Here is a 24,582-nt window from a genome sequence, read left to right as displayed (position 1 = left end):
CCAGTGGGTGGTGCTTTTTATAGGATCAGATTCAACCCTGAACTTACCCTGCTCCGGAGCAGGATAGCCGTTCAGAGTAAGTTACCATGGTGATCTACCCCGATAAGAACTGAACCGGCTTCGTGAGACCGAAAACCCAGAGTTAACCCTGAAGTTACCTCGCTAAGACATTAATCCTGCTTCGTGATACAGGCCCCTGGATGACCACTTGTATATTGTTGTTTTTTATTTTATTTTTGTTTCTATCCTTCATTATTATATATTTCTGCTTTGCAGTTTAGCTCAGTTAAAGTAAGACTGTAACCTGTATTCAAATGTCACATGACGTGCCCTTTAGATTGTAAATAAAATTCTTAAAAAAATACACCTGACTTTTTGCTTTTCTAAGAAGGGCAAAATTTAAAGAGCTCTCACTCTGTCTTATTTCTAAGACACGATGGGAACAGAGGAACTGAACAGCAGCCGAATCACATAATAAATCAACAAAGTACAACTGATAATATAAATAAACAACAACAACAACAACAACAACAACAACAACACTTTTACGTGAAATTAAACAGTAACAGAAATTTAACGGGGCACGAGATTGGCTCCCACCGTTTTTATAATCGGAATGTTTTTGGTTCGTGTTTAACGCAAATGGGTGAACCATCTGTTTAATAGACGGTCTTTCACATTCAAATCTCCGCGCTGGTTTCCGGTTTCCGGTTCCCCCCTCCTACATCTCATAGCAACGGTCCTTGGATACGAGCAGGAGGAAGCGCGCTCACTGTGGCGGACTGACAACAACATCAACAACATGGAGCCTCCGCAGGTAATTTACAGAACTTTAACGTTATTTCCGGTGTAAACATGATGTTACGGAGCGATCTGTCTCGTCGTCCGAGCTACGTTGACCCGCGAATAAAGTTTACACAACGTTAGCTGTTGTCGCTGCTAGCTCACTGCTAACCGCTTGTTTGCAGCTAATAACAGCTAACAGACGGTTAACGCGACGTTACTCCCTGTAGACGTCGTTGTCAACGCGAAATGTTGCGTTCCCATGGTTAGTAGTGATGAATGGCGAGCGGCTAACAATCAGTTGCAAGCTAGCGTTAGCGATTAGTATGCGCAACGTAGCCACGCGTCTGTTACCAAGCTAACCTGTTGCCCTTAGCTAACTTTTTGTCATACGTCTCAACTATCTTATACGCGATTCATAAGATAATGTAGCTAAAGTCATCAGGGAAAACTTGCTTATTCGCGACTGTCACAACAGCGGTTTAATTAGTGTTAGCATTTAGCAGCATTTGACATTTATTCAAAAAGACTGGAAACCTTATTTGTCAATCTCTGATGAAGGTCTTACAGCTTCAATCAGGCCAGAATAACTGCACAGATGTCCACTAACTTCACTTCATACAGAGAAACAGCACCTTTAAGCTTAAGCTAACAATTAAGGACATGAATAATACGTAACGTTACAGACGTGACTACAGGTGTATTACACATACTGGCGATTCGCATTTAACCCTAAAGTCACACTGCACAAGTCAGTTTTATTCAAAAATCCCAAATTCTCCTCAAGGGGCTTTACAGTCTGTACAACATAATGCGCCCTCTGTCCTAACACTCTGAATCCAAACTCCCCACCAGACTCCTTTAACAAAGAAATAATGAAAGAACGCTCAGGAGGAGCAACGGAGGAGGGATCTCAGTCTCAGGATGGACCAACATGCACAGTACAACAAATCGTACAACCATACAGTATGGACAATCAGGATGACAAAATTACATAGACATTGTGTCATTGCATATATGAAGAACATCTATTGAGTACTTAATTAATCCCAAATGGAGTTACATTTGTTATTCCGGTTGCAAACTGTAAGTATTTTTCTTCATTACTGGTAAAGTTAACAATCATGTAATCATGATTTTAAAAAAAAACATTAAAATTTTGCTTTTACTAATTAATACCAAATGTGTCTTTTCCTCAAAGCAACATATTGCATATACTCTGACAGCAGCACGTAAATTGAATTTAAAAAGTTGTATATAAAGATACAGATTCAGATCATTTATTTAAGTGTCATACACCAAAAGATGCCCCGCCCACATGGCTTACATGAAACTACGAAACATTTCAGACAAAAGCAGTAACACCATGTTACAAACCATATCTTTAAAATGTCAAAGATAAAGTGTCCTCAGATGCAGGTGGTAAACATTTGGGACCGGAGGGTTGCCAGTTCAAGTCCCTGTCTGAACCAAATATGAAGCATGGACTGGTAGCTGGAGAGGTGCCAGTCTGCCTCCTGGGCACCGCCGATGTGTCCTTGAGTAAGGTGCTGAACCTCCAACTGCCCAGGGTGCATGTCCAAGGCAGCTCCCTCACCCTGACATCTCTCCATTTAATGCACATATAGGTCCTGTTTGTGCATGTGTGTATTTCTGGCCTGTGTGTGTATGACAACAGAGTCATCAACACACAGGCCCAACAGACTTTATCTTCTTCTTATTCTTCAAACTGAGCTTACTGAAAGATTTTCATCAGAAGTGGAAAACAAATCAGGACATTCTGCAGACGATTTAAGGAAAAGCTTATATCTGAGTAGGGCTGCCACGATTAGTCGACTAATCGATGACTAATTGACTATTAAAATAATCTGTGACTATTTTAGTAGTCGACTAATCGGTTTGAGTCATTTTTCATAGAAAAGTACTATAAAGTACCCCAAAATACTCTTACTGCAGCTTCTTACATTCAGATATTGGCAGCTTTACACACTCTCCCGTGACAGTGAACTAAAACTCTTTGGCGTGAGTATGAAACAAGACATTAGATGACGTAATTTTGGGGTTTGGGCGAGACAGACTGACATTCTTCAATATTTTAACACATTTTTCGATGAAATGATTAGTCGACTAATCGAAGAAATAATCGACAGATTAGTCGACAGTGAAAATAATCGTTAGTGGCAGCCCTATATCTGAGATTGTGATAAAATGGATAGTAGAGCAAAAGGTTATTTCATGTCGGTGACATTTTCTATTCTCCTCTGGAATTGAATGAAATGAAAGCGTCCAGTCTCCACTGCCAGAGACAGGATACCACATCTCAACTGGGCACAGACAGACCTCTGAGCTCTGCTCAGGTTAAGGGTGACACAATGCTCCAAGCGGTACATGTGCTTATAGGTAAATGAAATAGAAGCCTAGCGTACAGACTTGAAGTAGGATCATAATGTTTAACTTCACATACTTAATACACACTTTGGAAAGATACTGTACATTTGTAGTGCAAGTCCAGTCAAGAATGCTTTATGCTGCAAGCTCCAGAATTGTCCTTGAATATTAAAGTTGAATTAAATGAAAATACAAACACAAAAAACGCATCTGTTATGTTATAATATGGAGTTTAGAGTTTGCGCAAAGGATACAAAGGATATTGTGATATGATTGTGAATTAATATAATAAATGAAAGTACAAATCCAGGTGAGCAGCCCGTCCTTATGAAGCTTCAGTGACAGAGCAGCTCCCAGTTCCAGCACAGAGGAGACTAGTTATACAAAGTCGTGTCAGCCGGGAGGAGCAACTTCCTGTTCCTGTTGTGTTCCTCATCACAGAGGAGCTGAATAAGTTATCAAAGATGCTCAGCTGTGTGACCAGCAGGATGTGGAGAATGTGTGAGACATTTTCCAGAACTTATAACAGTTTTTGTGCAGCATGCTCCTCTCCAGCTCCAGAGGCTAGAGGGCTGTTACCAGCAGTTGTTTTTTTGAAGTCTCCAAAGACAGATTCTTGTGTTTTAGGTGACACTGTTGTATTAAATGACACAAGAGGACAATAACAGTGAGTCATATTGTGTAATAATTTGGTTCACAGCGGGCGGCAGCGTCTCCTCAGTCACCAGCAGATGAAGATGTGAGTCAGTCTGTTGGACAAACATCCACAAACCAACTTGAAGCTCAAAGTCACAGTGATGCGGATCAGGACCAGAGGCAGCCCAGGCTGGAAACAGATGACAGGGAGCTTCAGCAGCTGTGGGGACGCTCTTTTCAACCAGGTACATTAAACAACAATGAATTTCACTCTGCTGCTTTTAATCCATAATGTTGATTTGGGATTAGGTGATACAGAACAAAATGTTTTAATGGATATCTGGGGTTTTGACTCAAAATATAAACTCTACTGTATATTTGTCTCATGGTTTCATGATATCTACATAGGAATGGAAAAATCACATTTCAAGTTGTCTAGTTTTATTTACTTATTTATACAGTTTAAGATTACAGGGACAGTGCACATTAATGTTTCTGTAAAGGGGCCAGTTTATCCAGCATGACACATTCTTAACTGTAGTCAGGTCACGCCTACATAAACACATACAATAAATCAAAACAGGAACAGCAACACTGTACATAATGTAACAGATTATTTTAGAGTATTTTTAAATGAACGATATGTGTCAGAGTCTCAGGTAGTGTTGGCAGACTAATCCATGTGTGAGCTGCTCTCACTCAGTACGTAATATTTTCTACCAGGAGCAGCAGGATGGGAAATAATCTTAAAAATGAATCTAGTTGTGTTTGCAAATTGTGACCCTGCAAGATTTCCAGTCTTTTTAAAATCTCAGTGTGTGACTAAAAACCTCACACTGAACTTTAGATGTGAGAGGATGTCAGACTTTTGTCTTTCAGAAATATTTTAAAAATCTTCTACTAAAGTCTTCTACTGTATGGTCGGTGGATAAGTTGCAAATCATAAACCTGTTCGAAGTGCCTGTGAATAACATTCAGCATCTTCTGTATCGTCAGAATTTCAGGACAGTAACCTGTCTCCAGCCCTCTCCCTGTTGCCTGGAGCGGGACACAACTTCACTGATTATTCTTTATTCCAACAAAGTGACAATGAATTTGTCCCTTTAAGGTAAGAAAAAAAAATCAGCATAGTTTTTCTATAACATGTCATTTGACTGTTCAGAAGTTTCTCATTGTATTTGTTTACCTTTTGAAGGGCATATCCAGACATTTCCCTGGCATCAGAGAGGTTTCACTCTGCATCCCAGGATCGCACCACTCAGGCCTCAGAGCAGGAATCACTGTCCCAGCATCCTTTGGCTCAGGTGACCAGACTGTCTGAAGAAGGAGTGAGCAGCTGCTGCTCGCTGTCCCAGCACAGTTTGTCTCTAACAGATGAGCACAGACAAGAGGAAACTATTCACTCACCACTGACTGACAAACAGAGAGTACCACGGAGCAGAGAGAACGTCTCCAAGACACTGACTGACCCTTCAAACAAGTCAGCAGGAGAAGCTGCTGAAAATGAGACGTTCTTCCTAAGTAAGGACGTTCCTGCTCAGCGTCTTCTGGAGCTCCTTCAGAAAGATATCGGTATGCCAAGCAGCAGCAGCAGTGCCGTTTCCTCTGCTTCTGAAACCTCTGTGAAGGCAGCTGCAGAGTCTCAGAGCCTTGAAGTTACCAAACCACACACTGACCAAAGTATGTTTAGGAGAGAGGGTCCTCCAGGTGAAGCTTCTCTTCCCCAGCAGCAGACACAACAACCTGACAGAGATTCACACTCTAACCAATCACGATCATTGTCGTCTGAGGTCTGTAACATCACCACGGGGCCTCGCAGCACGAAACCTGATGACAGTAGTGAAGCGTTACACAGAGCGCTGCTGTCTGAGGTAGAGAGGAGTAGCAGCCATGAAGCTGAATCTGAAAACCAGCAGCTGAAAAGCTCCACACCACCTGGTCAGTCCCTCACACCGCATCCCACAGCAACGTTTGAAGGCAAGCCCAGTGTGACCAGAACAAATCCAGGTGGGGTGCCGTGGACAGGACCGTTTTCAGTAGGTGTCTTGCGGGGTCACAGAGAACAAGACCTTTGGTCCTCAGGGAACCAAACAGGGATCGATGGGTCCTACCTGGGTTTCCTTCCACAGTCTCAGTCCACTCCTGGGGCGTTTAAGGCCCCTCCCAAGTCCAGCGTCAAGGCTAAATTAGGGCAACTTTCTGCCATAGAATCCAATAAAGAGAACTCATATCAGTCAGGGATCTCTCCACAGCCAGCTGCTCCTGTGGCTGATGTCCATCTCCCAGACATAGTAAATCAGAGCCAAGAGGAAGCTACCTCTGCAAAAGTCCAGTCTCTCCCAAGTCTCAACTTTATGCAGAAAGTAGACGCCTGGAGGATAAATCAAAGTTCAGGAAAGACATCACTATTTGATAGTTTAGCACTGCAGGGATTCTCTGGCATCTCTCCCAAAAAGAAAGCTTACGATGCAGTATCTGACTCCCTGAATCGCATCCTGAGTCAGCAGGCAATGAGTTTACAACAGCCTCCTGTTTCAAGTGCTGCCAACCAGGATGTCACACAGAGCTCCTCCACGGCTCCCTCGGGCTCTTCTTCTACAAGAAGAGGGGAGGCGGTGGGCAGCGCTCCCAGTGACAAAGACAACACTGGTTCTGCAGCAAGACCCTCCACCTCGTCCTTCGGCAGGTCACAGTCCCACTCCTCCCTCAGCACCGTGGTCATGTCGGCCCAGAAAAATCAGCCAGTGGAGAGACCTGCAGAAGAAGAGAACAGTCAGACTCAGGACGATGTCCGTCATCAGCCAGCTGCCACAGTTCAACCTGCGGCTCGCGTGAGCCTCAGTCGGTTCAGCGACGTGTCGCTTGATCGAGATTTGACACTCTCAAGTTCCCAAGGTAGTTACAGCAGTGGAGTTAAATTAGGAACTTCGGTCGGAGCGTCTTCTGCTGTCAGTCTAGAGGTCGATAACTACGCTCCTTACTGGACGTCCAAACTATCAACACCACCTCCTCTGCCCAGGCCGCGAGAGCTCAACATTGAAGAACGAATTCCGGTAATTAAAAAACTGAAAATATGAGTAAACAAACAGGATTTCTCTTAAGTATTATTTAAAATATGTTTAGGACTGTAGACTTGTGCAGTTGTTTGCAGATTCAGTTTTTGTGGAAAATAAATGGAAAGATTTTGCTGTTACTTTTATTCAGCTTGCATCATACCTTTATACCTGGAGATTTGTAGTCGTGATTCTGATGTTCTGTATTTATTTTTCTTGCAGTTGTATCTCCATAACCTGGGTATTGAACAGTCTCCCTCAACAATCTTGACTCCATTTGTGCCCAGAGGGCCAATCAGAGAGCCTGAATTCTCTCCCACTGATCTCTGTACAATTAAAGGATCTGTTGGAACCCCGACCAAGAGCACGCAGCCCTCTGAAGGTACCTTTAAAGCTCACGTTCTAAACAGGAAAAGTATGAGATAAGATAAGGGAAGGGTAGAATTTTCATTAAGGCACACCTCCTGAGTATCGCAGTCAATGATGTTCATTTAATTGTGGGAAGCCATAATTGTGATTGAGATTAATATTCCATTAATTGTGTAGCTCTACTTCTTTTTGGTAAATGTGCCTTACCTGAAAGGAACAGTTGTGCCCCATTAAAAATCCTGTCATGTTTTATTTTCAGGTGACAGTCCTCATAAAGGAGAGTTTTCCAGGTCCAGCATTCTGTCAGTGGACTCCAGTATGTCCATACCTCTGAGCCTGGACAGTCTCGGTCCAGGTGTATCCGTCCCAGAGCGGACCAGACGGGCTTCTCCCTCTTCAGACACAGATGATATCCAGAGTGAGCGCAGACTGACACACTCCTCCCCGCCCAGTGAAGACTTGTATCCCTCCACACTGCAGACCACCCAGCAGGAGCACATGAACAGCAGCTTAACCAGCAGCCAGAACACCATCCAGCTCGGGGACAGGTTTGACTCTGAGCCCTTGGTAGATACCAAGGCTAGGTTTGGGGACAGAGACTCAGACTCTACCTTACAAACTAGCCGTAGTTTGGAGCGAAGTGCAGCAGATTCTGTCGTTAGCTCCAAAGCTTTGTTGGAGATCCGTAAACTTCTCTCTCAGGCGGAGAACATGGTGTCTACTGGGTCTTCAGGGGCCTCCTCACCCTCCCCTGCTGCGCCTCGTCTACTCTCTGATGATGACATCTTCCTCTCACTGAGGAAGAAAACCAGCAGGCTCCAGGACTCCTCGTTCTCCTCCTTCTCTGCAACTGTGGATCCCAGGACTGGATCCTCCCTGCTGTGGGTGAGGTCCTCGTCTGACTCCATGTTGACCTCAGAGAGACTGAGAGAAACCTCTATTGGTCAAGAGAGTGTGACCTCACCAGGTCAGCCTCATTATCCATCCACACAAGCTCTCATTACCACAGGTGCATACATTAGGCCACAGGATAGCTCTGTTGATAGAGATGCAGGGTCGTCCCTCGTCCTCTCCCAGTCAGCCCGACGTGCAGAACCTGAGGGCTGCAGCGCTGCTCCTCCTGATAACACAGTCCCACCACAGCCACCAGTCAGCAAGCCTCTACCAGGTTTGAGTACACAACAGATCCCCTCTACTCCTGCAGACTCAGCAGGTGTCTCAGACAACGACAGAAGTCCTGCACAGAGCAGCTCCTCCTCACCCATCCAAGAGGACAGTGATCAGGGCGTGATGAGTGACGGGAGCAATGAGAGCTCGCTGGCAGTCAGAGTGGCCAAGTTACTGCAGAGTGAATCTCCGGCCACTATGGTGTCCAGTACACCCAGCGTCACTGACCAAGAGGAGAGCAAAGCCAGAGGTAAGAGGATACAAGTTGAGATTTTACACTCTAATCTTCAGGGACAAGTTTTGAGATTAAAACATTTAAATAAACTCCTGCAGCATAAGTCCACGATCACACAGAAAGCGTTTTGCGGGTTGCAAAACATGAAACGTACTGCCTTTTTTTTTTTTTTTTTTTTTTTTTTAAATTGAATTGAATGCCACTAGTAAAAAAAAAAAAAAAAAAAAAAAAACTTGCTCCGCTTTTGTTTTGTTCCCAGGCAACCACCCTTTCACCTTACTCTAACCTTCCCATGTAATCAATCTACTGTTTACTGTCAAATAAATACAATAAATAAACAGTATGTAGTTCCTGACATGTTGAGGCAGAGGGTACTGTCTATCATTTTCATCATCGCCCTTCTAGGAAAGCTGCGAGACATCTGAACAAACTGTAACTGCTCTGACATTTTCCCAATCCTTGTTAGGCCCAAGGAGTGACAGCAGACTGTCAAACTGTCCCTGACTCATCTTGATATAAGCTTTGAACCAACCATCATCCAGGTGAAGCTCCTGGACCAGCTGGTTGTTCTCCCTTTGATTTCTCCTTTTTCTGAGGGTCTCATGTACCCACTTTCCATTTCCCTGTGTCCATTCCCCAAATTCCCTTTCCCATGCCAATTTTTAAATGCAGATTTTAAGGTACTTAAATACAGGGTTCCTACGCAAGTATGGAAAGTATGGAAATAAATTTGATCAATTTCCAGGTATTAAAAAGTATGGAAAATTAAAAATAAGGTATGGAAAAATATTTATGTTTCCAGACTCTTACCACTGTTCTAAAATACTGTTTTCTAAAATAGAAAATTAGGTATTTCCAAAAATAATTTAATCAATCCGGATCGTGTTTTATGCCGGGCCAGGCACATTTTGTGTGAGAGCAAAAGTCTCAGAAAACATACCGCCCCTTTTACCTGATTGACAAGTGGTATGACCAGTCCGCTACATGCTGCACTATGTAGAGGAGAGGAGAGAGCTCTGTCTTACCTCTTCATAAACTAAAGTCATATTATTTTTGCGCGACGGACGCTTCATATAATAACATAACAATATAGGCCTACTATTTATGGTGTTATGTCATCGTGTCATTTCTGTCTCTACATGGTCACGCGTTAACAATTCTCCTCTGCTCTCTGTATCGCGCACGGCGGATTTCCGCCACACACAGGTGAGTACGCTAGAGCGGCTCGGGCCGCATTTTCCTGACCAAACCTGACCCTGAGCCCGGTGCAGTTTGTCAGCTGCCAAAGTTATTGTTATGGACACTGTGTAAATAACCAGCAACAAACGCACAGACAAACACGCTGCTCGCACAGCAGCGCAGCACGACACTCTTGGTGCTGAGCTTGTGTTGCGTTCAGGCGTTGTCACGTAAATAACAACTTCCAGCACTTAAATAGGTCATAACACAAAACAGCAGCATGTCAAGTGACTTTTTACTTTATTATATTCAATAAAATTTTATTTTCCTAAATCTTGAGACACCTCATATGTAAGCTAGACAGACATTTCACCTGCTCATTACTGTGCACACATGTACTGTATGTACTTAGTCCTAAAGAGCCCTTCTGGTGCCAGTAGATACATAGAAACATCCCAGCAGGCTGTGCTTTGCAAGCATACAAAAAAGTTTCACGCATGTGAAAATTATTTTTCATGTGTGTGCTTCACCTCTGCTGCTACAACTCCATCCTAGGGGAAACACTGCTGTGTGCGTTTTGTGCAACAGGTGGATGTGGTAGTCTACTGGTAGAGTAGAGAGAGAGCTAAGTAGCGTTGAAGCAGAGTAGAGCAGGGCAGAGAGATGGAAACAAAATATATTAAACCCAGTGTTAAAACAGCAGAACTGGAGAGAGGGGTTACTGCATCGCTTGCACCCAGAGTCCCAACCTTTTTGCCTCAGCCCAGACATTGAACTTACCTGAGTTTTTATTTGCATGCCATTATAGTACTTGGCTACATTCGCCTATTAAAAATAATTAAATATGATGTGGAATATGATACACTGATATATTTACTCAGATGTTGCATATTCTCTAAAAAAAAAAAAAAAAAAAAAAATCGCCGAGAAGTCTGGAAATGAGGGTATGGAAAAGTATGGAATTTTGAAATTCTAAATGTGTAGGAACCCTGTTAATAGCAAAATAGCTGTTAGCTAAGGACAGATGATTAGGTGGTTGTCTGGCAATTTTTAAAAAAAAAGACAATAAGCTTCAAAAAGCACTCCATCTGATCAGAGCAGGCTTCAGCATAAAAAGGCAGTGTGGTGCATCTCGCTTTTAGCAACCTGCAAACACACTCTGTCTGATCAGGGTCTAAAACATCCAAACAAACTCCACTTCCTTCTCCTCCATCATTGTGCGTAGACAGTCCCAAACTGTCATATTTTCCCTAAAATATGTATATACTGTACACTTGAACATGAGCAGGCATGTGTATTGCTTTTTACAACACTTGCCTCCTGTTCCTCTGTGGGTCAGAAGAACCCTATGTTGCACTAACAGACTATCATCTGCACTGGAATAAAAGTGTCTGTGTTTCAGAGTGGATCAAACTGAAGATATCAGGACAGCAGTGTGAGCCGCTGGAGTTGGACAAAGAAGACAGAAAGCGGATTGAAGAGATCAAGAGAGAGCTGCTGTTGAAAAACCCTCTGAAGGTAAATAGGACACTCATGAAAAGCTGTTTATCATCACACATAGCAATTATAGATCATACAGCTTAATTTATAAGGTCTGCAAGTTAACAGAATTTTTTTAAACACATTTCTCTTTTTTAAAAACATGTTGATATTGACCAAATAATGTTTCCTCTCTGATGTCTGCGTACGATCTCTGGACAGTTCAGGTCTCATGCTGAAGGTAACAGGTGTGTTGCAGGCATGGTGTGGCAACTGATGCATGTCAGACTTTAGGAAACATTTCATTGAAACTGTTTCCATGTTTCCAGTGCAGTGTTGCAGTGCAACGGTTTCTTCTTTGGGGGTGTGTGTGATGGAGGAATTAATTCACAGGATAACAAACTACAGTCTTGCCTGGTCTCACAGGCCCTTTTTATAAACGTGGTCTATGAGTAAAATGCTTTTTTGGCCGCAGGGCCTTTTTTTTTTTTGCTGCATACCGTGAGTGACCACCAGGAGACTTAGCTAGCAGCCGTTAGCAGCTGACTCAGAAAAGAAGAACAGCAACAGAAAATGTCTGGGGAGGAGGTGAGGTCCAGGAGCTCCTTACTTTCCAAGCAGAGAATGAGAACAACCGCCATGTAACTGGGACGCTAAATAATTGTTAGGCCATTGTTATTGTTAGAAATCGCTGCCTGCTGCTAGAGGCCGATGTTTTGTTACATGTCACGCCTTCCAGAACTCTGGCATACGGTCTAAAATCACACACTGTGGCAACATGATGCCAGCGTTATTTGGTTATGCGTAAAAAGCAAAGCCGGTGTGCTGAAAGGTCTCTGTTGCGGCAGTGTTGCAGGATCTCCATGTGAACGGGGCAACAGTTTGACACAGTTTGACACCGACTTTGTTTTTTTTTTTTTTTTTGCTTCTCCTTTCAGAGTCAGGGAAGCACAGATACAGAGAGCAGTGCAGCATCCAGCGTCAGAGTCCACAAGGAGCAGGTTCAGCTTCAGCCAACAGACACAGTCACTGCCTTTCATGACTCCAACAACCAGCCGTCCCAGCCGCTGCAGCACCTCAGCTCTCACATCCCCTCAGATCTCTCCACTGACTCCAGTGTGCAGCTTCAGAACCCTCCTCGTCCAGATCTAGAGGTTCAGATACGTGAGATCGCTGCCAGAGAAGGGGTAACCCTCGCTCGGACAAACCCTCAGGCCCTCACGTCTATCACCATCGCCACACGCAGGCGCTCCACCTCCCCCTCTCCCTCCACGTCTCCTGCACCTCCCATCAGTCCAGCACCTGAGCTGCTCCACCTGGCTGAGCTCTCCACAGGAGCACCTGAACAACCTAAAGCTAACAGGCAGCTTCCCTCAACCATAGATGAAGAGGATGAGGCAACCAGAGACCCGGCGTCAGTGTTTGAACTAAGCAGTAGTCTCAACATCGGAAACCAAAACTTGACTTCTACGAGGAGTCGGAGGAGGCAGGACGCTGTAGGAGGCCAGTTTGAAGAGCCGTCAAAGGATTTAGGTGGAGAGGATGTGAAAGCTAAAGAGGACAACACACAGTCTGTAAGGCGAGATGGTGAGGTATCTGTGCACGACAGCTCTGTTTCTGGTGCTATTCACAAAGCTGAACAGACCACAGGTTCGTCCCCGACCAGGACAGGTCACGTCTCACATGTCCACCTCACTCTGTCCCCCAAAGCCACAGACGTCTTTCCCAGTCACGCTGATGCTGTAACGGGGCTGCCACGTAAAGAATTCGTCCCCCTCAGACACTCCTTTGCTGCCACCAGCCCGGACGAAGGTGTCGGGTTGTCCAGTCCGCCAGAGTGGTACGACACCAGAGAGCCAATAAGACTGCGGCGGCCTGAAAGAGCGGACACCTCCACGCTCTTCAAAACCACCGTGCCTCGGGACAGGATGATCTCCACGTCCACACAGTCTTTCACACCACGTCACAGAGTTGTTGTGTCACCAAGACCCTCAACCACTGAAGCACCAGGTAGGCTTATTATGGGATGTACTTATAAAGTTATACCAGTATCTGATAAAGAATAATCTCATGTTGTTTAGTTCTGTTACAGGAGAGGTTTATAGTTTTATAGTGCAGTGCCTAACCCTTCACTGAGCTGTTTATCACACTATAAATGAGGGCAGAGTTCTGAACATGAGAACATACTGTGTTAGGTTTGTGTCTTATAATCTTTGCTTACACAAGGCCACATATTCTGATCCTGCAGTCTTGGCTTAATTAGATCATTAGAAATTAACGGCTTTATTCTAAACTCTCTGTGGTGAGTAAAGATGACTCAAAGAGACTCCTTCTCTCCCTCCAGCAGTGCCTGTCCTGTTGCCTTACAAACCACGAGGCAGTGAGGAGGTCTTTTACATCCCTCAAACAGAAGCTGACATCTCCTCCAACGACCCCTCTGACACCACCATGGAGAGCTCCCACACAGGTATAGTCATCTGAAATATAATGATTGTAATCACATTCAGTGTTGGGTTTACTCTGTGATTTCTACTACATTACATTCTGTAGGGCTGCTCCAAGGGGTGGGGGGAATGATAGATTTATAAATCACAAATGTCAAAAATCAGTTCTCTAAATTTTTGTTGATAAGGTGATGTTGACCAAACAAAAGACGCTGAATTCAGCTGCGAGGGCAGTGCAGCACCTGAACAGTCTACAGCAAAGATACACTCGTAACTCATCCTAAAAAAAGGCAGCAATACAAGCATTTTTTTAATTTAATGTCTAAATTATCATATTTTTGAGACAAACATGAAGTTTATTGGGAAAAACTTTCCATGCCATAAATTAGCCATTATTCTCATACAAGCAGGAGACTGTCAGGTGCTTTCAAATTAATTCAATTACTTCTTAAGTTAACTTCTCAAACTAAAACGGCTGCAGACTGTGTCAGATTTTTTGAGTATGTCCAAAACCTGAAACCAACCGTACTTGAATTGCATTTTATTTATGGTAAAATATTACATTATGCTAACACTGAACACTCTGCCAGCTTAAATATCCCACAGTGGGTTAGTGTGAGCAACCACAGGTGGCACTTCCTGATTTAAAAGTTTGCAGAGGAAACATTTTGGCTTCTGTGAAGTCGAAGGGAAAAGGGACCTGGGCGAGAGCAACACTGCATGCAAGTAAATTCATCGCTTTATTTATTCATTGATCAAGACAAATACTTGCTTTTAAATGAAGCAAGTAGTCACACATTGAGAAAAAATGAATCACGTATTGAAATAAAAAATTGAAGTGCATCAAGATGGATCAATAATTGTTATATAATCCCATTGTAGCCCTCTGAATCGTGATGTGGCTGGAGATTCCCACCCCTGGCTGCGCACTAAATGTACCTAGATAATGACTCAAGTCATCACTGCACTTGGTTTTTTAGTGTACATTTTATTTCTCTGACTGTGTGGAAATGTGATGTTTTCAAATCACAGATGACGACAAAGGCGTTAAAACACTGGTCTTACATCTCGTTCCACTTACGTATGTGTACAGGGACGAGTCAGTCAGAACTCCTCTCCTGTGTAATAGTTCAGTCCAGAATTTGCCTCGAGTATGTTTAAAAAATTGGAACTTTTGCGGTGGATTTCAGAGAGACGGTATAACCGTGTGCTAGCTTAGCTAACAGTTTCCCTCAGTTCAGTTTCCTGTTGACCGCCAGGTGAGTTTGTTTGATTAAGAAGAACTTGTTTATGTAGTTTAAACACACTGTGACTCTGAGTAATATTATTCTGCTAAAATATGATTATACATCATATACAGTCTGATTTATCAGTCTGATACAAAATACAGTCATCATCTTTTTCTGTTTGATATGAAAGTGCAGGCATAAGATTTGTTCAGTCGTTCATACACCTTTTTAGAATTATTTCCAAAATCATGCCACGAACCTGGCAGGTAAACATCTTCATTTATCTGTTGCCATGCAACACTGTTCCTGTTTTTGTCACGGTAATGTTCCAAACGCATATTCCAAACTACTGGATGGTCAAACAACCGGACAAAATTAGCCCCTCCCCCATGGCTACAGGTAGTTTCCATTATGTGTCTATCCATCTTTAAAGAAATGTACTTCCTTACGTTGGACACTAGAGGCATCATCCTTATATTTACAGACCTATGTACACCAGTCACATACATAAGTGGAAACAAGCCGTTACAGGTGTGAGGCTGATGAAGGCAGATAAACTGTAGGAGTTTAGTGTGGTGCAGCTGTTGTTCAGGTGTGTTGACCTGACACTAACAGGACAGGGGAGCATATAATCTAGTTCTAATATTTGTAGGCGCAGTGTTTTGAAGAAAAGACATCAGTAATAATGTTGGGTGTTTATGAAAGTGAAGAATATCTTTGGAGAAGAAAAAACATATTTGTCAAATTAACATACCGAAGACGACTGAGGACAAATCAGTCTGCTTAATAACTGGACAGCATCTCCATCTCACAACTGATTAAACTCAAACTGTGAAAAAGTCGAATAAAAATGAAGGACTTTATAAAAGTGAGAGAAATAAATTGTCGGTTGTATTTGTAATAAATGAGGAGGCTCTGCTCAGTTCCCCCGAGCCTGTACGGAGAGCAGCTGGTCTATTGTAACCTACACCAGGCAGGGCATTAATTATTCATGTTCAGGGGCTGAGTGAGACAAAGGCAGAGCTGGGGCCCCAGCAGAGAGACGGAGGGCGAGAGGGACTGTGGACTCCTTATCTTTAAACATCTTCTGCTCATTTCTGCAAGAAAAAGAAGGATTTCAGCCACACAGTGGTTTTATCAGTCAGCTCAGGATACAGTCTGAGTCTGACCTCCTCTCACTCATCATGAGGTAACAAACCACTTTTGACTTGTGACCAGGCTCAGATGACGCCGTCCCCCCACGCTTCAGCAGCGAGGTCCTCGGGCACCAAGATGCTGGGTTGGACCGAGGTGTCACCATCAGACACTCAGAGGGGATCTACAGCAAGAGGTTAAAAACGGCCACCTTCAAAATGAACGAGCCCGAACACGGAGGTGAGCCGAGCCTACAGGACGCACACTCATTATGTTGTGTTGTGCTCAATGCATGTGTGAAACAAACATCATCTGTGGATGAATTACAAAAGAAAGCTTTTCAATAACTGTTATTTTGTACATGTGTCACTCTCGTTAAATTAGATTAATATAATAGAATCAGTTTTGATTTTATACACTGACTGTTCAAAGGTTAAAGGGACACTGTTACTGTCACTGTGTTCAGCTCTGCAGGAAAGTGTTTTTGGAGAAGAGGGAAGAAATTATGTGAAGCTGATTATTTCTAAAAGCTTTCCAATGGATCATAAGTTTTATTTTTATATTTTGGTTGTAATCCAAAGAACCCAAATAAATAATTAAAAAAAATAATGATGAATAATGATAGATATGATGATAGATATTTTGTTTCCTTCATGCCAAAAGATTTGACTGCTCAGGGATAGACACATATTTTTTAACACCAAACTTTTAAATTTGGTGGCCAAAGATACCAGATCACATACTGTTTGTTTTTACTCCAAATTTTGTGTTATGGACTGAGACAGGTATGTAAGCAGGAGGGTCAAAGGTCAAAGTGCGACGTCATAACAAAGTAGTTTGTCCCACTTATAAGTAAGCATACTAGGGATGCATCAAATGTCAAATTCTCGGCCGATGCTGATGTTTAAAAGACCTATGTGTCTGATAGTCAGTGCCGATTGTTTTTTTTTTTTTGTTTTTTGTTTTTCCTTTTGTTTCGTTGGTTTGTGTTGTTTATTTTGGGGCGGCACAGTGGTTCAATGGTTAGCACTGTTGCATCACAGCAAGAGGATTGCTGGTGCGAACTCCGTGGGTTCCAGGTGCTCCAGCTTCCTCCCACAGTCCAAAGACATGCAGGTTAATTGGTGACTCTAAATTGTCTGTAGGTGTGAGTGTGAATGGTTGTCTGTCTCTATGTGTCAGCCCTGTGATAGTCTGGTGACCTGTCCAGGGTGAACCCCCCCCACGACCCCTAACAGGATAAACAGTCACGGAAAATGAATGAATGAAATGAAATAGTCTTAACGTGATGATCTCTCTTTTCTCGAAGGTGCTCCTGTATCAGCAGATGGAACCTCACAAACAACACGTGTTACTGGAACTCCAAAAACATCTTCTCATGAATCAGCTGCCGTCACCAGAGTGCCTTCATCCAGCAGCCGAGGAGCCTCCAAGAGGGACCAGGGCACCAGCCCGGTCCACTTCCCCAGTAATGATCATCCAGAGCCGAGCCGTGTGAGATTTCAGCCAGTTCATGTGGATGTGGACTACGACATGGTGAGCCATCACCTGGACCAAAGCTCTGCTCCTCAGACAGGAGAGGAGCGAGGCGAGGTGAGGAGAGACTCGGACCTCCGTCACCCCGTCGCCCAGCAGAGCAGCAGCACTCTGGACCAGCTGTGGGAGCGGTTCTGTGATCAGTGGAGCCTGGAGGAGTCCAGACCGACCAGCGACAGAGAGGCGTCGCTGCTGCAGCGGCTGGAACGCCTGTCCCGTCTTATTCAGAACACAAGAGGTGCTAACATGTCAGAGAGGAGGGGAGGAGACGCTCCAGAGAGAGACAGAAAGAAGGGCAGTGGAGAGGTGAAAAGGAGTGGAGGTGGTGAAGCCAGAGGAGGAAGAAAGGTTGAAGGTAAACCTCCCGTCCTTCGTCAGGCCTCCACACAGAGGCTGCAGGTGGAGGAAACTTCTCAATCTGTAGACGAGGACCGCCGAGACTCCTTCACCTCCTGCTTCTCCCAGGACTCCTCTCAGAGTCCACACCTCTGTCCTGCAGACCGGGACGAGTCAGAGACCCTGTCCTCCATGTCTGGCTCCATGTCCACCGTGGACACAGCGCGGCTGGTCCGAGCCTTCGGCGCCCACAGAGTCCAGATCCTGAAAACAAGCTCCAGCCTCAGTAAACTCTACAGCACCATCAACAAGCAGAAGGAAGGGAGGGAGCAGAGGAGAGGAAGATACAAAGAGCCGCCTCACATCATCACGCTGTCAGAGACCACCATCACAGATGAGTCCACGGTGTGTATATCAATGTCCTCGTTCTTATTCTGACATGAAGCTAATTTAATTACAGATGTATGAGCATAAACATATACTAAATGAACTGTATCATTTTTTCTTCGCCCATTATCAGCACCAAACAGGCCTTTTGTCACTGCAGACATTTTGACTTGTCATAGCAGAACCAGCTCAGGTGTTAATAACTGTAAGGGCCCTCACACACAACGCTGATGGTCATCGGTCAGCGTCTGTTACCCTAGTGTTTGCGGTGTGTCCTGCACTGTTGGTACTAGTGGGCTCTCCTCAGCTTATTTCTGGCTGATTCAGCAGGTTGAAAATCACCAGAGCTCATTGGTAAAATAAATCACTCTGATTGTCAGTTCAGCTCACACAAGATAAACAGAAGTGAGGAAAGTAAACAGCTAAAGTCCAAAAAAGGGAGTCAGACCCTAATAAACTTGTTACATAATGTAAGTTTATTTTTTAGCCATTGAGCTCTTTTAGTAGAAACAATCTGTAACTGTTTGTGTTGTTGTTTACTGGTGCATAGAAAATATCATTTGTTCTTTCAACTTCAACATCAGGTTGTGTTCTTGATATGCTACCTGGCTAGCTAGCATCTTTAACACAGACACCTGCTGCATGCTGGTGTGGAGAGTTATTTCCTCTCATGCAGGCGCAGACCATACGTACTAGTTACCCGTCTGCTGTAGTCTTTGCGGTGTGTTCAAGTGCAACTTTTTGGCCAAGAAACAGGCGACATGAGGCGATGCAGCAGTCTGCTTTCATCACCCCTAGTTCTTTGATGTCAGTTTGCTGTGTCTTGGCCTTAATAACAGCCCTGCTCTATCCAAGTGTCCCAGTAAACTATGACAGTGTGACAGTGAACCAGCAAGCACAGTACCAGGACCCTGAAACTGAAGCAGCTAAATGGAACTCAGCCATTTTTTTATTTTCACCTGTGTCTTTTCCTGCAGAGAAATGTCAGACTGTGTTCTGTGTAAAGACTTTCAATAAAACCACAGGACAAAGTGACACAGAGATGCAGTGACTCGTAGTTACTGATCGGCTCTAAATGTTTGATGTCATTTCATTGGTCCTCAGGTTACTGCTGATTCTGCATCATCAACCAGCACTTACACGCTCCCATCACACCGCGGCCCCTCCAGGATGCTGGCAGCTAAGAAGGCCGTTAAACTGGTCAGCAGAGGCATCCAGGCAGGTCAGTGCAGCCGGAGAGAGGTCTCTGACTGAGGAGTGTTATATGAAGTTATTCGGTACATGTCTGAAGTTTATCTCAGGGCTGGACGATCATGGATGAAATAATAATCATTTTAAATTAAATAAATAAAAACCAAACACAGTAAAGAAGATGAGGATAAAAACATTCTTCACACTGTTGTTTCCTGTTTCATCAGGTGACCTGGAGCTCGTCAGTAACGGGACTCGACGACACACCAGAGACGTTGGAACCACCTTCCCTTCACCTGGTGAGGCCAGAACTTCCAGGCAGGTCTCATCTTCCTCATCCAGCTTGGACAGAGGACGAGGAGGGAGGAAGAGTCCATCCAAGAGCCAGGGCTCACAAAAACAGAGGAAGAGCAAGAGGACTCCACCAAAGACCTACCCTGAAGGTACGTGACCCTACACCTGAGCTGCTGCGCTCTCAGATATAAACTAAACCCTCGTGTTGATTCAGCTGGTTTGAATCTCTGCAGGTGTATCATGGTTCATCGCTGCTGACGAGCTGAGGTCAGAGGCGAGGAAGGAGAACCGGCCGGAGGAAGAGGAGTCGACCTGGAAGCCGAGCACCGCCTGGTTTGAACCGTACAGCCGAATCCATCCGTGGAGAGAACCACTCAGACAGAGACAAGTCCACCAAGACAGAAACCAACCTCAGCCTGAACCTGATGTAGATCCAAGAACCAAAACGCCGTCCTCTGGTCTGACACAGATCTCTCTACAGGTTGGTTCAACTTTACCTTTATAAAACATCACTTCAACTTAAGTCCTGAACAAGAGTACGTCAGCTATAGATATAAGAAACTGTTGTTTTCATGAAAAGTACAGATGACTCAAACATTTCAAAGGCCTTTTTAAAGTGTGGTACGTGTTTGAGGCTCCTAGATTTAGCTTTAAATGTATTTAGCTATCACATAACATGAATAAACGCTAATGAAGTAAATGAAAAAAACATCTTCAGGTATATTTTAAGAATTTAAATTCAAAAGCTGTCGTTAACTTTGTCAGAAGAGCGTGTTCATGTAGAATAACATCACTTATAGTAAGAAGCTAAATGAGAAAATAACTTTTCAGGCTCTTCAAGATAAAATGATGCTGATCTTCATTTTCATTAGACCTGATAAACGACAGTAAATGGTTCCCCATACTCCTGTCCCTTTTTGTGTTGTAAAACCATAAACGTTCCTCTGTGTCTCTGCAGGACGCTCTGCTGATGCATCGTCCAGAGTTCATCTCTGAGTCGAGGCGGAGGGTGAAGCGTCTGGCTCTGCAGGTGGAGGAGAGGAGGCTCCAGGCCGATTTCAACAGAGAGTGCGATGAACTGTTCAGCCGGCCTGGAGGACCGGGGAGGCTGCCGAAGCCTGCAGGTACTTGACACCACACACTAGGAGAGGAACAACAAACCTGCTGCTGGATTCTTTTACTCCAGGAAAGATGGTTTTATAAACTCACTGTAGTGTTTATGAGGGGTGTCACAATTTAATTTGACTTTAAAAAGTAAAACCCTCAGGCCTCAGACTGTTCTGAATACTCCGTTTCCATGTGACGAGCTGACATCAGCTTGTGACGGATTTCTTTATAAGGTCATCTGCTCCAGGCATGCTGCGTGTGCAAGTGTTTCCATATGTATGATATGAGGCGGTCTTTGTGGAAAAAAGCTTGTTTAGTGGACTAACTTTGCACTTGAAGGTAGGGTTGGGTACCGAAACTCTGTACTTTTTTTTACTTGGTACCGATTCACGTCGGTACTACCGAGTACCGATTCACTTAAAATAAAATGGTGCCAAATTTCGGTACCTGAGGTGGAGGCGGAGCGAGAGCGCATGACTCACACCTCAGATTCAGCAACAATGGCGACAAAAACAATGTGCAGACAAAAGTTAACGTGCAGCACTGTTCCTAAATGTTCTCAATAAAATGTTGAAACTGAGAAGTTTAGACTATGGGCCTGAACGACGCATAGTGCGTCCAAATTCACACCGTTCTTCTCTGTGGATTTTCTCCCCGACCATGCGTCATAGCGAGAAGCCACGCATATCAGCAGAAACAGCAGTTTTCCGACAAGGCCAAGCACTTGTCAGTAATCCAATGTTTTCACAGTGAAAAATTACAATAAAATGATGTATAACAGAGCTTTCATACAGCTTTGCACACACATTACTCTTGGATGGATTACTTGCGAACGCAGGCTCGCACAGAAATGCCACGCATATCACATGAAAGCACAGGACCACACACATCATTGTGCTGTCATCCCATCATGCTATAAATACAGATCAATTGTCTACAAAATAAAAACCTGACAAATTTCTTTACAATCCATTATACAGATCTTGTTATCAGTCACTTCATATAGTGAGGAATATCATATCTTACCACGTCTTAGGCTTGTGCGTGTTTCTCCCTGTCTATCCACATTTGTAGTCCGGCTTTCAAGATGCAAATATCTCCATATTGTCCAGTTGACACTCCATCAAACTCTGTATGACAAGACCAGCCACTTCACCTTTGCACACCCAGACAACTGCAGCCTAATTATGCATGCATGACAGGGCCGTAGTCACCATATACATTGAGGGGGACACGTGCCCCCCCACCAATGCCCAAAATGTTCCCCCAATATATAACTGAAACTGAAAAACAAATATTATCTTGGAGGACATCATTGCACTTGGGTGACTATTTTTCTGTGATCTTAGATGTAAATATTGCATGTTTCTTTCAGATAAAACACATTTTTGACTTGTGAATGAGTCAATGGAATTTCTTGCAATAATGAAAAATACTGGCAATCATGTCCGCCTGGCACAAACCACATGTTTTGGACAGCTGTGAAGTGACAGAATGTCCCAGCATCATGGTTCTTATATTGCCAGATTCCAGAGAGTCTCCCCTCTTCATATATGGCAGAATATGTCTACTTCCAACTTGCTATGGTGAGATACATGTAAAAATGTAAGAATTTAGGCACACAGATTTGTTTTTTTCATTGATTTAAAAATTAATATAAAATACAGGCACATAGAAGGACGTGAAATGATGGCAAATCTGGTTAGCCCAGATTGTCCTGAAAAAAAAAAACAAGATATAGCATGTGTGTGTAGCCTTTATAATGACTGTGATATGAGCTTAAAAGTAAAGGCAATAAAAATACCCCAAAAAGGCCTAGGGCCCATAGGGTTAAAAAGTACCGAAATAAGGTACCGTTTGGTACCGGTACCGAATTCCAGATACCGGTACCGGTACCGTATCAGTTCAATTATGAACGGTACCCAACCCTACTTGAAGGTTGCCCATTCACTTACGTTTTAACAGGTCTGACGCTACTATGCGCCCCGGCTGTATCTAGACTAACGGCTAACATGCTAACTATTATTTTTATGTCACTAGTCACTTGAAACAAATTTAGGACGATAGGAGACAGGTTGAAATAAACCGAAATTTCCCTTTAACTTGCCACCCAAAATCTGGCCCATGACAGGGTGTTGGGTGGCTCGCCAAAGATTTTCCAGTTCACAATGAAAATAAATTGATTCACACTGGGATCGTTTTTGTACTTTGACTGTGAATAAGGTGCCCGAGAGCATTAAAACCATCAAAAGTGGCTTCATAATAAACAATTAAAAAATAACAGGATACCCCAGACCCCCCAAAAGAGATCTGGGTTAATTATTTATATATTAATTATTAATGTTTGTTTATTAACTGACCCCTAACAGCTGGTTTTATATCAGATTGATTGGCTGAAGGGGAAATATTTTAAGTTAAAATATTCTAGGCTAATTTGTAGGGCTGCCCCTCAAAAGGCAGAGATGTTGATCAGTCAGTCGAACCATCTTTATTTATTTATTTATTTATTCTTGTTGCTTTTGATTTCAGTTACTAAAATTAAAAGCTCATTTGAATTTAGAATCAACCGTGACACTCCTGGTATATTAATATTAATATACATTAAGGACTGATGACTGTTTGGTTTGTGTCTGTGTGTTCAGGCAGTGCTCTGCTCAGGAGAGCTGTTCCCAGGAAGGAGATGATCCAGAGATCCAAACAGTAAGACTTTGATTTGCTTTGTTCTCCGAAAGGACGACGGCAGTCAAGAAGGCAGATATTAGCTGATACTGATGTTTACTTGATATATCGGTGCATCCCACTGAAAAGGTCTTAAAGAGCAATACGTGTCTGAATCCTGTAGACACCGTGAAAACCATGTATCATCTCTATCAGGTAGAGTTTCAGGTGAAACTGGTGCTACGCTACTTTTGTTTAACTCAGATGTTGCAGAAGTGTCTAAACCATATAACAATATTAAGTTTGTCTTTAAAAACGTTTACTCACACCGTCGTCTTTTCACCAGGATTTATGAGAATCTTCCGGAGGTGCAGAGGAGGAGAGAGGAGGAAAGAAGGAAAGCAGAGTATCGATCTTACCGACTGAACGCTCAACTCTACAACAAGGTACAAAACAAACATCTGCTCTCGTTCACAAAGTCACATATATTCGTTATAAACGTCTAAATCTGATTCGACTAACATCATTCTGAGTCGGGTACAGCCCTACTTATTTCCTGAGCAGTTCTCAAAGTGTGTCAGAGACAAACTTTATACATTTGTTATTAATTTAAATGATTTATTTACACAAACAACCTGTTTCCTGTGTTTCAGCGGATCACTAACCGTGTCCTGGGCAGGAGAACAGCGTGGCACTGATCAAACACACCTGTCAAACTTTTTTACTGTAGATTAAATCAATGATGTGAAAATATTTTTACAATTTCTGTAACATTAAGAGCAAGACTACCTAACTAAATTTGGCTTTAATATATTTGTGACCACAGTTTTAGTTTGTATTTTAAAGATTATGTAGAAAAGTAGAATTCTTTTCTTCGTACGACCAGTGACCTGTGTTTATTGGTTAAACTTGAAAATGCCTTTTCATGTAAAAATAAACTCGATTCTTTATCATTTTTGCTAAATTCCCTGTTTTGA

At 43.3% G+C, this 24,582-nt stretch overlaps 1 protein-coding gene across 2 annotated transcripts; it reads left to right on the top strand.

The window, feature by feature from the left end:
• The first annotated feature begins 721 nt into the window (after window positions 1-721).
• On the top strand, window positions 722-24,563 carry alms1 (ALMS1 centrosome and basal body associated protein). 2 transcript variants are annotated; one of them, XM_078175365.1, is made up of 18 exons: window positions 722-817; window positions 3,872-4,052; window positions 4,804-4,915; window positions 5,003-6,860; window positions 7,083-7,242; window positions 7,489-8,646; window positions 11,213-11,328; window positions 12,228-13,299; window positions 13,637-13,756; window positions 16,181-16,336; window positions 17,406-18,373; window positions 19,460-19,577; window positions 19,774-19,989; window positions 20,074-20,321; window positions 20,799-20,964; window positions 23,590-23,647; window positions 23,952-24,051; window positions 24,259-24,563. In XM_078175365.1, exons 1-18 carry the CDS (start codon window positions 803-805, stop codon window positions 24,301-24,303), a joined length of 6,867 nt encoding a protein of 2,288 aa, XP_078031491.1. In that variant the 5' UTR covers window positions 722-802; the 3' UTR covers window positions 24,304-24,563. The 2 variants fall into 2 exon arrangements, with proteins under 2 accessions (XP_078031491.1, XP_033499268.2); XM_033643377.2 differs by having other exon boundaries at window positions 13,634-13,756.
• Window positions 24,564-24,582: the final 19 nt, after the last annotated feature.

Source organism: Epinephelus lanceolatus, chromosome 15, assembly GCF_041903045.1.
Source record: "Epinephelus lanceolatus isolate andai-2023 chromosome 15, ASM4190304v1, whole genome shotgun sequence".
Taxonomy (NCBI): domain Eukaryota; kingdom Metazoa; phylum Chordata; class Actinopteri; order Perciformes; family Serranidae; genus Epinephelus; species Epinephelus lanceolatus.
The sequence above is the reverse complement of the archived record's forward strand: the minus strand, read 5'-3'. Positions and strand labels throughout refer to the sequence as shown.

Bases quoted from the DNA above. Each gene is read 5' to 3' on its own strand.
- alms1 (XM_033643377.2), top strand. The intron at 11,329-12,227 runs GTAAATAGGACA...TTCTCCTTTCAG, and splicing joins TGTTGAAAAACCCTCTGAAG to AGTCAGGGAAGCACAGATAC. The intron at 19,578-19,773 runs GTCAGTGCAGCC...CTGTTTCATCAG, and splicing joins CAGCAGAGGCATCCAGGCAG to GTGACCTGGAGCTCGTCAGT.